General features: G+C 34.6%; 1 protein-coding gene across 1 annotated transcript; it reads right to left on the bottom strand.

Moving 5' to 3' along the window:
- Nucleotides 1–491: 491 nt before the first annotated feature.
- On the bottom strand, nt 492–1,507 carry LOC131035364 (uncharacterized). The gene is made up of 2 exons (XM_057967037.2): nt 1,412–1,507; nt 492–1,077 (listed from the first exon to the last, which is right to left on the bottom strand). The coding sequence occupies exon 2, from the start codon at nt 1,050–1,052 to the stop codon at nt 624–626; it is 429 nt and encodes a 142-aa protein (XP_057823020.2). The 5' UTR covers nt 1,053–1,077; nt 1,412–1,507; the 3' UTR covers nt 492–623.
- Nucleotides 1,508–13,095: the final 11,588 nt, after the last annotated feature.

Below are 13,095 nucleotides of genomic sequence, written 5' to 3'. Positions count from 1 at the left end.
TTTTAAAAGCGTAAATACCAATGAAACTTCCACTTTTATTTTTTCAAATCAAATTATTAAAAATAATAATGAAATGTTAAAACCTTGGATTAATAGGTAAAATTGGCTAAATTGTCGTTAAATAACTAATGTATAAATATATTGTATGCTGATAAATGCTTTGTAAATCTCCTTTTGTCATGTTATTTTCAGATAGTCCATCTATGTAGGAAAACTCCAAGGCCATAACCATAATTTGGGACCGTATGTTTCAGAGTCCAGCCTAGCTTGTGGACAATTTATTGTCCATTCATGAAATGGTTATAAGGATTGGATTTTCTCACTAAACTGAACGATTTTCACAGTTTACAGGAATTTTCAAGTAGAAAGCTGTGTATATCTTTTACATGTATATATACAAAGCTACTTGCGAAGCTTCCGACAAATCTAGGAAATTGCTGTAGTTCTAAAAAGAAACAAAAAGAAAGAAAAAATTTGACCCACGACCACCATGTCCGTATTATCAATTGGTTGAATGACTAAATAGGTAATCGGCTAAAAATTTATACTGTAAATAACCATTGACATTAAGAGCAGTAACAATTTACAAAGAAGGTAGAAAAGGGTCATGCCTCTGCAGGAATCTACTCTTCTACGGTAGCCTCAACATTCAGATCAAAACTCCTTACACCCATTTTTTGATCTCTTCCAATACAAGGCTTTTCACACACCACCGAAGTGCTTGTGTTGTTTGAACAATCACTAAAACTACTCTCTTTCCCGGCTAAGGCAGAAAAATCTTCCCACTCTAAAGAGGGCTTCCATAGAGATTTACCATGGATAACATCGCCGCCCGTAATCTGAGATGTGGGTGTCTCTCCTCCAGATGGGGAATTCATTGGCCCCTGTTTATAAAGCTTGTGCATTGCATGAATTCTGTCCACCACAGCAAAAAATTCTTGGACTTCATCTTCATTCTCAACTTCTGCTGGAGGACGTTTCCTGCAATTTTCTCCCTCACTTTGCTTTTTCCCATGCTCCACAAACTTGTGCTCTTGTTCCTTGCATTCCATGATTATAGATCGCAGAACATGTGATCTGAAATATCGATACAAAACTTTTACACAAATCTAATTTATCATGATGGAATGTGTGATCTGATTAAAAAAAAACTTTCGCGCAATTTAATCTATCATGGTGAAATGTGTGATCAGATAAAAAAAAAGACCAACAATCGAATCTAAAAACAACAATAATCCAAAAGAAACAACAATAATCCGTAAAAAATTGAGATCATTATATCTTTGATCCCCCTGAATATAGACCGATTTGTTAGTGCTGAGAGTTTCTCGATGGGTTACTACGAATCCATCTTACACCCTCATGCCATATTTAGGAGTAGAGTATAGAAGATTTATAGGTGCATCTTTACCAGATTTGAGCCCATATTTTACTCGTCACCGATTTCTTCTTTAACGAGAAACATAAAACTTTTTTTTCCACGAGAAACATGAAAATTGAATCGATGCCTTCATTAGGTCAAGGACTTTTATCATTCTTGTTGTTTACAAGAAATACGTCATTCACCTAACGTTAACCACCAGCGTGGAGAAAAGTGTACCATTCATTGGGAGATATTTTCCACGCGGAATCCACATCCCATAGACATTTATGGGAAAAGCCAGAACTATTCCACGCGTGGTCCCTAATACTACTCACATTTCGCTTACATTTATGAAAGTCAAATTTGGGGGGCAATGTCAAATCAGAGGAGGGTGGGTTTTGGATTTTATGGTATTTTTAGTATATTTATAATTTAAAAAAAATTATGTAGAATATGTTGAGATATATTAAATTTTAAAATATTTAATAAATTTATAAATTAATTTGATTTTGATTTAGAGATAATAATTGTGAGATAAACAATGGTGTAAAATGATGCATGTATAGAATTTGGTTTATGTATGCTAGTTCTATTAAAATATCTTAAATAACAATTAATTTCATCATGCATGTTAAATAATGGGTATTGACTTTTCTAAAAACTTGGGCACCTTCAACTTTCTATAATTCCTTTACGAGTAAAATTCAAAAAAATTGTAAAAGTTTGATAACTTTAAACTATTAGCTTTATCAAAAACCTTGAACTAAAAACTGAAATACAATCTATGAAACATTTTGATTGTCAAAATAGCCTAAATGTGTTTAATAACAATCTGATCGAAAAAATTAAATAGAACACTCCATAAGATTTGTAAATTCCACAAGAACCAAAATCACAATCACAACCCCTCTAATTAATTTCATATCACAATCACCTCCCCTACATTAATTTAAAAAAAAAAACCACTTCCATATTCTTTAAGTCTCTCCTATTTATCAAGTCAAATATTTTTAAGTTTTTTAATAAAGTGATGAGATAATCTCCCATTCATTTTTCTATTTTTTGAAGATCTCATAATTAAATCAAATTCTTTTTAATTTAATGTCATTTTTTTGGCAAATTCTTCCTTCCTCCCTTCTTAACATGTCATCTAAGGTTGAATGGAAATGAGAACGAAGGTGAAAGCAAGGGCCAGGGTAAAAACCCTAGCTGCAAGCATTAGTGTTTTTTCCTCAGCTGCAATCGATGGAGAATCCAAAGATGAGGATGACGATTTTGAAGATGAGAATGATGTGCTCCTCCTTGACATGCTTTTGGGTGCACGCTGTTGTGCACATATGGAGTCTAATAATGGTTCCATTGGCAATCTGGATTGTGAGTTGGAGGAAGATTTTTGTGTTGACGATGCTTTAGAGGATGTGATGGCTTGGGAGGATCAAAAGCTTGAGGATGGTGTGGCTCCTTCCTCCTCCTCTATTCTAGGCCTATGAAGGGTTTTTCTAGTTGCCCCTTCGATTGCTAATACTAAATTTCATGCTGGTGGTGTCGTGGTCAAACTCCTTCTAGTTGGTGGTATGCCCTTTTCTTCTTTGAAGATCTTTGAACAAGTCAATATTGTTAACCCTATGGGTGGCTTCTCCAATGTTGGGAATACTAGTTGTTTAGACTAGAGAAATAATTTTCTGAAAAGTGTAGATCTAATTGAGGGTTCACATGTGAATCTTTGTGGGGTAGTTACTAATACCCAGTAAAATGGTAATAGTACTAATATGAATGTGGGTTTGGAAGCTCTTGAGGTTTCTACCTTGCCCATAAGTTCTATGTAGGATGAGCCCTTTGAATCTGCTCCTCCCGTGGCTGCTTCCTCTATAGGCTCTGTCCCTCTCCATGGATAGGAGATTGTTGTGGAAATTCCCAACTCCTTTATTAATGAGTCTTTGGAATGGTTGGCTAGTTCTCTTGTTGACATATTTTATGGTGATAGTCTTCATATTGGCATCGTTAGAAGATGGACTTCAAGAGTTTGAAAGTTGAAAGGACTGTAAGGTAACCAAGTTGTATACACTCAAAAATTGGCTATGAATAATTAAATAAATATTTTATATTTATTTAATGTTAATTCCTCGATTAAATAATTAATTTGAAAAGATTAATTTATTTAATTCACTTTCATTGATATTCTTATATTAATTAATTAAATTGAAACATTTTATTAATTAATTAAATATCTAATATTTAGTTATCTCCCATCCACTATCCTATAGTCTCATCAATTAAATAAGTTTTTAATTATTTAATCTCATTTTCCAACTCATCTCATCTCCACATCACTGCCTCTTTTGCCAACTCATCAATCATGTGGCTAAAGACATTAATATTTTTTAATATTAATACATCATTTATCTTCAACTTCCAAATCATAAATCAAAGAATGTGTACGTACACACATTTCTCAACTTCCCTATATTTTCTCCAACTTTCCTACATATTTGGAGGGAGTTGAGTCCACTTGTCCTCATACCCCTAAATCTTCTCCAACTATCCTATATTCTCTCAAGTCTTCATCCTCGGTCAAGGTGAGCCTTCTGACACTTGGCTTCTCCTTCCACCCTTTCCTCCATCCTGTAGGTGTAGGAGTGACATCTTCCACCTTTATCTCTCACATCTCAACCTCTTGTTTCATAGCCATCAAAATTGCAATATTTAATCAGGACCATTGATCTTTGCCACCTAAGCTTATCCTCTCAAAAATCAATAAATAGAGGTCTCCTAAGCCATTTTTGAAACTAATAGCTAATCTCTTAGTGAATCTAGGAGTCTTCATTTTGCATCCATGAGTTTTGAGTTTGAAGCAATTTAGCATTTTAGGAGTTTTATCATAACATATCATTATTTTTTCATATTAGCTTAATATCATTATCATATAATTTAGTAATCATCAAACAACAACTAGTTATCTGTCCATTCATCATGTGCCATCTTGGAAGCTAAGTTACAGTGCTTGTCTTAGAGTAATATCAATCTGCAACCAAGAGCTATGGGGATAGGACAAAATGAGACATAAGGGTAAAAATGTATAATCTTTGAGCTATTTTGTTATTTTACTTTATTTCATTGGTTGAAGCTTGAGTTCATGTAGCTTTTTGTATTTCATGATGAGCTAACAAGTTGCAGGTTTATTTTGAGGAGTTTGACTTAAGTCGACACAACAACTATGATGTGTTGAACACTACCAGATGTTGAGAGTGGGGGGAGGGGGAGGGGGAGGGGTGAATCAACATATACTAAAGCTTAATTAAATTTAACCTTTTACTTAACGTACATTCCATATATCATATGCATGGAAGTAAATAGATGAAACCACAAAAGAAAACACACATTCACACCAAGATATTTAAATGGAAAACCCAATCTGAGAAAAACTATGATGAGAATTGATGAGCCTTAGTTTTATACTTTTATTTGCATACATCTTGCTATCTTTTAGGACTTTTTATATCTACTGATGGACTTTATATCACGATTTAACCGACCTTATGGACCTATTTTGATAATCATGTCACCTAAAGCTTAAGACCTTTATTTTGACAAAACCATGAACTTTATGAGTGCAAGTATAAGTATTTATTGTTTTTGTGTGATTAATGAATGTGTGCAATGCATGAACATGAAATGTGGATGGAATGATTTCTCTAATCCTTGTGTTGTAGTTTCATGGAAACATTATTTGAGATGAAACAAGGCTTCATTTATAGAAACATAGTAATGTGGGAAAAGATTGGACAACAAGGCGAGAAGAGGACAAGGATTGTTGCAACTTGGGCACTAGCTATCCAAGCTCATTAAGGAATCCACATAATAGTCATGATTCATTAATTTTTTTTTCTAATGGTTATGGTGGATGTTAGAGATTATATAGGGAAGATCTATGCATGTTCAAGACTAGGACAATATCCTAATTGTCTTAGTTTTCCTAGATTTCATAGTTTAATAAAAGCTTCCACTTAGATATTAAGAAGTGGAGAGACTCTTATGAGAGTTGTTGTAAGGATGGATGCTATAAATCCTTCATATATTCCTTAGATAGTTAGTTACTATTTTATTATCAAGAAATGGGTAAGTGCACAAAGATGGTGGTAAAAAAGGGGACACTTTTTTTTCTTTCTAAAATCAGGTGAACCTAAACTTGGAGGAAAAATTTGAAAGTCATCCACTTAAGACATAAAGATAATCAAAGAACAAATATTGTAGTACTCCGAATCTAGTTTCCAAACTACTGAATTTTTTCAAAATTGGATAAGATTAAGGGGGTTAAATCCTTCGCGCACGAAAAACAGACCCTGATTTTTTCTGAAAAACATAACATAGTGTCTCACGTGCGCATCAAAAAAGTCATAGTTAGATTTAGTATTTTGACAAATCCTTTGGTAGAAAGATAGTTAAGAGTGAGCACTAGAAGATGTGTATTTTTTGTAATTTTTTGTTGAATATTTTTTTTTTATGATTTTTCCAATTGAGCACATCCTGAAAATTAGGTATCTGTTCGTGTGCGAAGCATAAGTTGCACTAAACAAATAAAAAATACAATTTGTTTTTTCTAAATTGTAAAGAATCAAGTTCACTACAATAATATATAAAGTTTTTTAAATTTGGATAAGTATATCAAAAGTTATTCAAAAAATGGTGCACCTATGTCTGTGAGAACTATGGAGACACTAGTAAAAGAAATTCAATAATAATATGTTATTGTTGTTCAAATTGAAAACAAATTATATGGTTAGAAAGCTCAGAAGATAGGTGAAAATATGGTGGCAATTTTAGAAATACCCACTTTATGAAGTGTAAACCTGATGATGACAAAGTCGATAAACCAAGTTGATAAAATAAAACACGTAAAAAATAAGAGAAATGGAGGGAAATCAAACTTCCAATCAGTAGATTTGTCATCCAGGCCTATTTCCAAGCCTAAACAGTCACAAGCGTGTACGAGGTACTTATGGTTTAAAAAGCGTGTATGAGGTACTTATAGTGTAAGCAACATGTACGCGCTTGTTTTCCTATAAACAACGCGTATGCGCTATTGTATAATATGATATTCTATATATAATATGTGTATATACATATAATATATGCAATATATAATATGTATAATATGACATTGTATATATAATATGTTTATATATACATATAATATATTAAACATATATATACACATGTAAGTGTATTGTCTCCCCCTCTCAAACACATACACAGTCTCTCTCTCTCTCTCTCTCTCTCTCTCTCTCTCTCTCTCTCTCTCTCTCTCTCTCTCTCTCTCTCTCCATACCCCATCCCTCTTTCTCTTCTTCTCTCCCTCCATACCCCACTGCAACTGTGTCTGCACTTCTATAAAAGTAAGTGAATTTATTTCTTGTCTGCAACTTCCTCTTTGATTTTTATCATGTATCCTCTCCTAAAAATTTTGACTGATGGATTTTTGTGTGTATATTGAATAGGAGGAATAGGGTTTGAAATTGAACCACGGGTGTATTACCGTGACAAACAAGGAAACCTGTAGCAATATTCTTCTCGAATGTGTTTTTAATGAGCAGAGCAGATGTGGAAAATAGTGTCAACAAAGCAACATGATGAGTCAGAGTACCTGCAATATATGTTTTTCAGAAGAAAACAACAGGTAGGAAGAGAAAGAGGGAGAGTAACACAGATGATGTCATGTAGAATGATAGTGGTGGGTGTAGACACCTAAAATTGTCCAGTCTAATTTATTTAATTACTTTAGCCTAATTCCTCTATGAATTAAATAAATCTTAATTTATTTAATTAATTCATTTATCCTCTTCTAAGCCTTTTCTCATTTAAATAAATACATTTATTTATTTAAATTACCCTTTTCCTAAATTAAATAAATATCTTATTTATTTAATTGATCCCACTTCCTCTATTAATTAAATAAATCTTTATTTATTTAATTAATTCATTAGCCTTTTCTACCCATGACACATGTCATTCATCTCTTAATTCATACACTACCTACCCTTTTATTATTTTCTTATTTCCTCTACCTACCTTCTAATCATAGCCGACCATTTATCTTTTACACCTCTCAATCTTATCCCTCCATTTTTTATAGTGTCTTCTATATAAGGAGATGCTTCCTTCATTATCAAATCCTCACTATGCATTTAGCCCCAACTACGCTTTTGAACTTGCATATGCAATCAAGCCTACTTGCAACCACATTTTCGTTCTTTGTTGAGCTCTTGTGCACATATAAAATCTAAGAGAAAATATATCAAGCAAGATCAATGGAGATAGGAAGAATGGAGATCAAAACCCTATTGGACATGTGATGGTATAATCTTTGTGATTTGATTTGATTTGCATTGTCTTAGGTAATCTTCATATGTTATGGTGGATCTTTGTTGTTGTTAGGCTATGGTTTTGTGGTTGAATTTATTTAGCCTTTCAACATTGTTGTTTCCAAAATTCAGAATTTGTGGAGCACATTTGCATTTTCCATCATAAAAAAATAATTTTGAGAGCAAATTAGCAAATTTTTCAGATTTTCTTATATTTTTGAAAATATCTATGATTTAGACACATGATCTGTTCTTTGTGATTTTAATTTGGATGCAAAATATTTCCCTAAAAATCGGATCTTTAAAAATTAGGGTTTTTCCTTATTTTGATTAGATCTCACAAACGGCTTAACATTTTGGCATGAAATTTTTGTTGTAGGTCAAGAAAAGTATCAGAAGTGTTCAGTAAAAATTTCAGATTTTTTGGATCAAGGTTTCATTTTATATGAATTTTTTATGATTTTTTATAAAAAAATAATTTTGAGAGAAAATTAGCAATTTTTTTAAATTTTCTTACATTTTTGGAAATCTCTCAGAATTATACATAGGATTTGTTCTTTGTGATTTTAAATTTTATGCAAAATCATTCCTCAAAAATTGGATCTTTGAAAATTAGGGTTTTTCATTATTTTACTCATATCTCACAAACTGCTAGGATTTGTTGGAGAAATTTTTGTATGTAGGTTTGGAAGACCATCAAGACTCTCCAGTAAAAAATTTAGATTTTTTGGATCAATTTTGCATTTTATATGAATTTGTTATGATTTTTCATAAAAAATTAATTTTTGGAGCAAATTAGCAAAATTTTTGGATTTTCTTACATTTCTAGAAATCTCTTGAAATTTTACAGGTGGTCTTTTTAATCAGATATTTGAATTGGTCAACAAAACACATTGTTGAAGGCCCCTATTTCACAAAGTCTTTTGGATCTAAAATTTACCTAACTTGTGTGCTTGCAGGAAGGGATGATCATTTGAAACAATCCAAAATACTAACAAATCTTTGTTGCAGGACCTTGACAAGGATTTTATTTTGATCTTTATTGTGTGCCTTGTTTTCATAGATTATCAAACACTTCAATTGGTGCACTAAAATTGAACCAGTGTCCTTTGAGTCTTGGGCAATAGGCTCTTTTTGTTTAATCTTTAGAGGGTTTGTCTCCCCGTGTGGTCATTAGGACTACTAGTGAGGAGAGAACGACCCAAGTGGTAGCGAGGAAAACCCACCTCTTTCGAACCACTATAAACAATTGTATTCATGGTGAAAACTATGGATAACGTGTGCTGATTAGTTCATACTGACACTATGTCTCCCCATAAACCCGTTTGATCAAATTTATTTGATCATTTGTAGGGCGTAACCCCTACCGGTTGGGAGCCTTCTGTATTTATAGAGCTGAAAGTGCCGCATGTATGGCCACATGAGCGGATTCCCTTACTAGCACCTTTTTGTTTTAGAAGCCAAAATCCTTCTAGTTGTTGGGGCAGGAGGTCGGACCTCTCGAGCGGCCCACACACATACAGTTCTTAGTAGAGATACAAAGTTCACCATGAGGAGTTTTCGTGGGGACTGATGCTTGGCTACCTCGAGAAGTGAGTGCCGAGGGTGGAGCCAGTGGGGTCAAACATCTAAGTATCCGCTCTGAATAGCGTAGCCTTAGGGGAAACTCCATGTGGGATCAACAACTATTGTCTTGGCCAGCCATAAGAATTGTGCTTGACTTATTTTGAACTATCAAACATTCAAGACCAAACATTAAAACATTGTGTCTTTTGTGTCTTCAAGTGTATGCAAAACAATTTTACATCAAACAAAACACTTTTCTTTGAGTCATTTTGAGTCTAAACACTTGCAAACATTGAGTCCTCATCAACACCGTGTCCTCTTGTCACGAAAAATAGTCACAAATTCAGATTTAGTCACAACAACAACTTCACGAATTGGAAAAATTTATAGTCCAACAAATAAGAGCAATCAGTTTCAGACTTATTGAGCTTCCTAAGTTATCTCTCCGGGTTTTCATCTAGCATTCAACCTATCTTTAAGTCTCACAAAGTCCATCATTGCTTTACACCTTACATTACATTCACATTTGTCTAAACTTGAGTCAAAAGGTCACTTGCTTGTCCTCATCATACTTTGTTAACACATTACATACAACAACATTTTGCTAAGTGGTCCCTCATCAAGGTCTATTACCTTTGGGTCTCATTTGGTCTTACTTAGAGTCAAGGTCAACTTACCTCATCAAGAGAAACTATCATCTCTTTGGAAGCCACACCTACTCTACTACATACATACTTGGTCTTAAACTTTGGACATTGCAAGTAAACCTCAGATTCATTTACATTCCATCCAACTCTTGGTCTTCCATACTCTTTCCATTTTCATCTAGTCTCACACATCTTGGTCAGGACCTAGTTCATGGTTGAAACCCGTTCCCAAAAATCTAAGAGAGAAACTAAAGAAGCTCAAGAGTCCATAAACATGAGTGTCTATGAGTATGACAATGATGTCTTTTTTAATTCTGATCATAACACATTACCTGACATGGATGCCTATAGAAACATTCCAAATGTTGAGAACATGGACACTATAAACAACAATGATACACATAATGACAATATGGACACCATTTCAATACATTCAGCAGAAGTGGAAGACTCCATTGTGGATCCCCGTTTCAATTGATTGGTTGAGGAAATAATGAGGAGGGATAGACAATATTTCTTACAAATGATGGCACAAAGTGGAGCCAAGATACCTCATGATTTTTACATGTCTCAAATAATGGAAAATCGACCTTTGCAACAACCTCACCTCAACATGGATCAAAGGAGGCCTAATAGTGGAGGCAATAGAGGACCACATCTTGTGCCTAAATCACCATCATCTTTGTTTCAAAAACTTGAGGTCCCATACACACATGGTCAAGCATATGATTCTCACCTTCGCAGACCATTATGGAAGTCTTATATAGAAAAATATGCTCAATCACATGCCAATTCTAAGGATCAACCACCAAAGAAATTGGATATTCAAAGGCATGCTCAAAATTTGGACACAAAGAAACCCCGCTTCAAATTTGGGGGCAACACACTAGAACAAACTCATGACATTCCTATAGAGTATGGTATACATGGACAAAGCAGATATGCCGTTCCTCAACATGACTCTATACTAGGTGGTCCATATGCGCAACATCATTATAGACCTCCTCCATATGAACATGTGTATGATCAATATCATCCATATATGCAACATGCTCCTACTCCAATTGGTGCCTCAAGCATGGGGTATGGTCCAAGAAGTCGATCTCCACCTAAGAGAAATTTGGAACAACAAATCAAGGATTTATAAAAGAAAGTGGAGGACATAAATACACCGAATCCAACTTACACAATGAGAGACATATGTCCTTATCCATTTGACAAGAGCATTCCAATGCCTCTGTTTCCTACACACTTTGTGACGCCTAAGTTTGATAAGTATAGAGGAAAAGGGGATCCTAAGGCACACATAAGACAATTTTTCACAGCTTGCATTGAAGTAGCAGCAGAAGAGACATATTTGATGAGATTATTCCCACAAAGCTTAGGTGATCAAGCTATGGAATGGCTCTCCCAACTTCCACTCAGAATTAAGTCTTGGGGTGATCTAGCAGAGGCATTTATCCAACATTTCTCATACAACTTAGAGACAGATATATCGGTGACTACTTTGTGCAACACCAAACAAAAGGATGAAGAATCTTTTTCATCATTTTTACAAAGATGGAGGAATTTAGCTAGCAGATGCTCTTGTGAAATTCCACAAAAACAAATGGTAGAAATGTTCACCCAAAATGTTAACAAAAACATTGGCTATGATCTAAGAAAAGCTTGTTTGTCCACCTTCAAGGACGTCATTGAAAAAGGCTTAGTGATAGAAAAGGTCCTAATTGAGCAAAGAGTCATCAAAATATTCAAAGAAAACAAAGAGGACTTTAAAGGAAAAGACAAGCCAAGATTTTGGAATAAAAACAAGAACACAGTCAATGATGGTGTTGTTGATGCCAATACTGTGCGACCCAAAATCATTTTTTTCGGATCAAGCTCTACAAACAATCAAGTGAATACTCAAACAACTTCCAAATCACGAAGGAAGTACACCCCATTGGGAGAACCACTTGAGTTAGTTTTCAAAAAGCTAGTGGCAAACAAGATAATCACAATTCCAGATTTTCCTCCATATGAGCCAAAGGTTAAACCAAGTTGGTGGAATGATGATGAATATTGTGAATTTCATAAGAGCAAGGACCACAAGATAGGAAATTGCCATCGACTAAATAACATCATGCAAGATCTCATTGATAGAGGTGACATTGAGATTGAAGGACACTCATCCAATCAAGAACATGAGATGTTTAAAGAACCATTCCCAAAACATGACAAGGGAAAAGCTAAAGCCACAAATGAGCAAACCAACTATACCAGAGCATCTTATAACTATGATTCAACTGTAAATCACATTTCAATGGATAATTATGTCTCTACCATTATCATCAAGGACAAAACACCTGAGAATTCTACCCAAAGACCCAAGATTGTCCTAAAAGGCATTGGATCTTCTTCCGAACCTACCCTTGAATGTAATGTCACAACTCATCAAGGTAAATTCACCTTGCAAGGTTCTCCAACTAAAAACACCACTTCCTCATCAACCAAGCCTGAGTATGACCTTGTAGAACAATTAGGGAAGACACCCGCGCTTATCTCAATCTGTGTTTATCTCAATCCTTGAGCCCTTATGCATATCCCCCGTACATAAAGCCATTCTTGACAAAATATTGAGACACTTATGTCCCTACTGATTTGAACGTGGACCAATTTCATGCCATGGTGGGATACCTTTCCGTTCCACACTCCCTTACATTCACAAAAGCCGATGACGCCTCCGTAAGTCAACCACATAATGCACCTTTACACATTGAAGCCTTCCTCCACAAACATTGAATAAAACGAGTCCTGATAGATGGAGGAGCAGGTCTGATCATTTGTACATTGAGCACTATTAAACAATTGGGATATTCAGACAAAGTTGTGAATGCTGCAAACAAAATTACCATCAAAGCATATGATAATGAAGAGCGTTCATCCAAAGGCATAGTCATTTTACCTCTCAGAGTTGGGCCAGTTACAAAGGATGTGGTTTGTCAAGTCCTAGTCCTTCATCTCACATACAACATATTGCTAGGACGTCCATGGATTCATGAGATGAGCCTAGTACCATCTACATATCATCGATGTATCAAGTTTCCACACAATGGAGTTGAAGTGACCGTCAAAGCTGACCTAGACCCATTCATATATTGCAACAATTTGCGACCTAGAT

Source organism: Cryptomeria japonica, chromosome 1, assembly GCF_030272615.1.
Source record: "Cryptomeria japonica chromosome 1, Sugi_1.0, whole genome shotgun sequence".
In the NCBI taxonomy this organism is placed as follows: domain Eukaryota; kingdom Viridiplantae; phylum Streptophyta; class Pinopsida; order Cupressales; family Cupressaceae; genus Cryptomeria; species Cryptomeria japonica.
The sequence above is the reverse complement of the archived record's forward strand: the minus strand, read 5'-3'. Positions and strand labels throughout refer to the sequence as shown.

Excerpts from the sequence above, each read along its gene's own strand:
- LOC131035364 (XM_057967037.2), bottom strand. The coding sequence starts at position 1,052 with ATGGAATGCAAGGAACAAGAGCACAAGTTTGTGGAGCATGGGAAAAAG.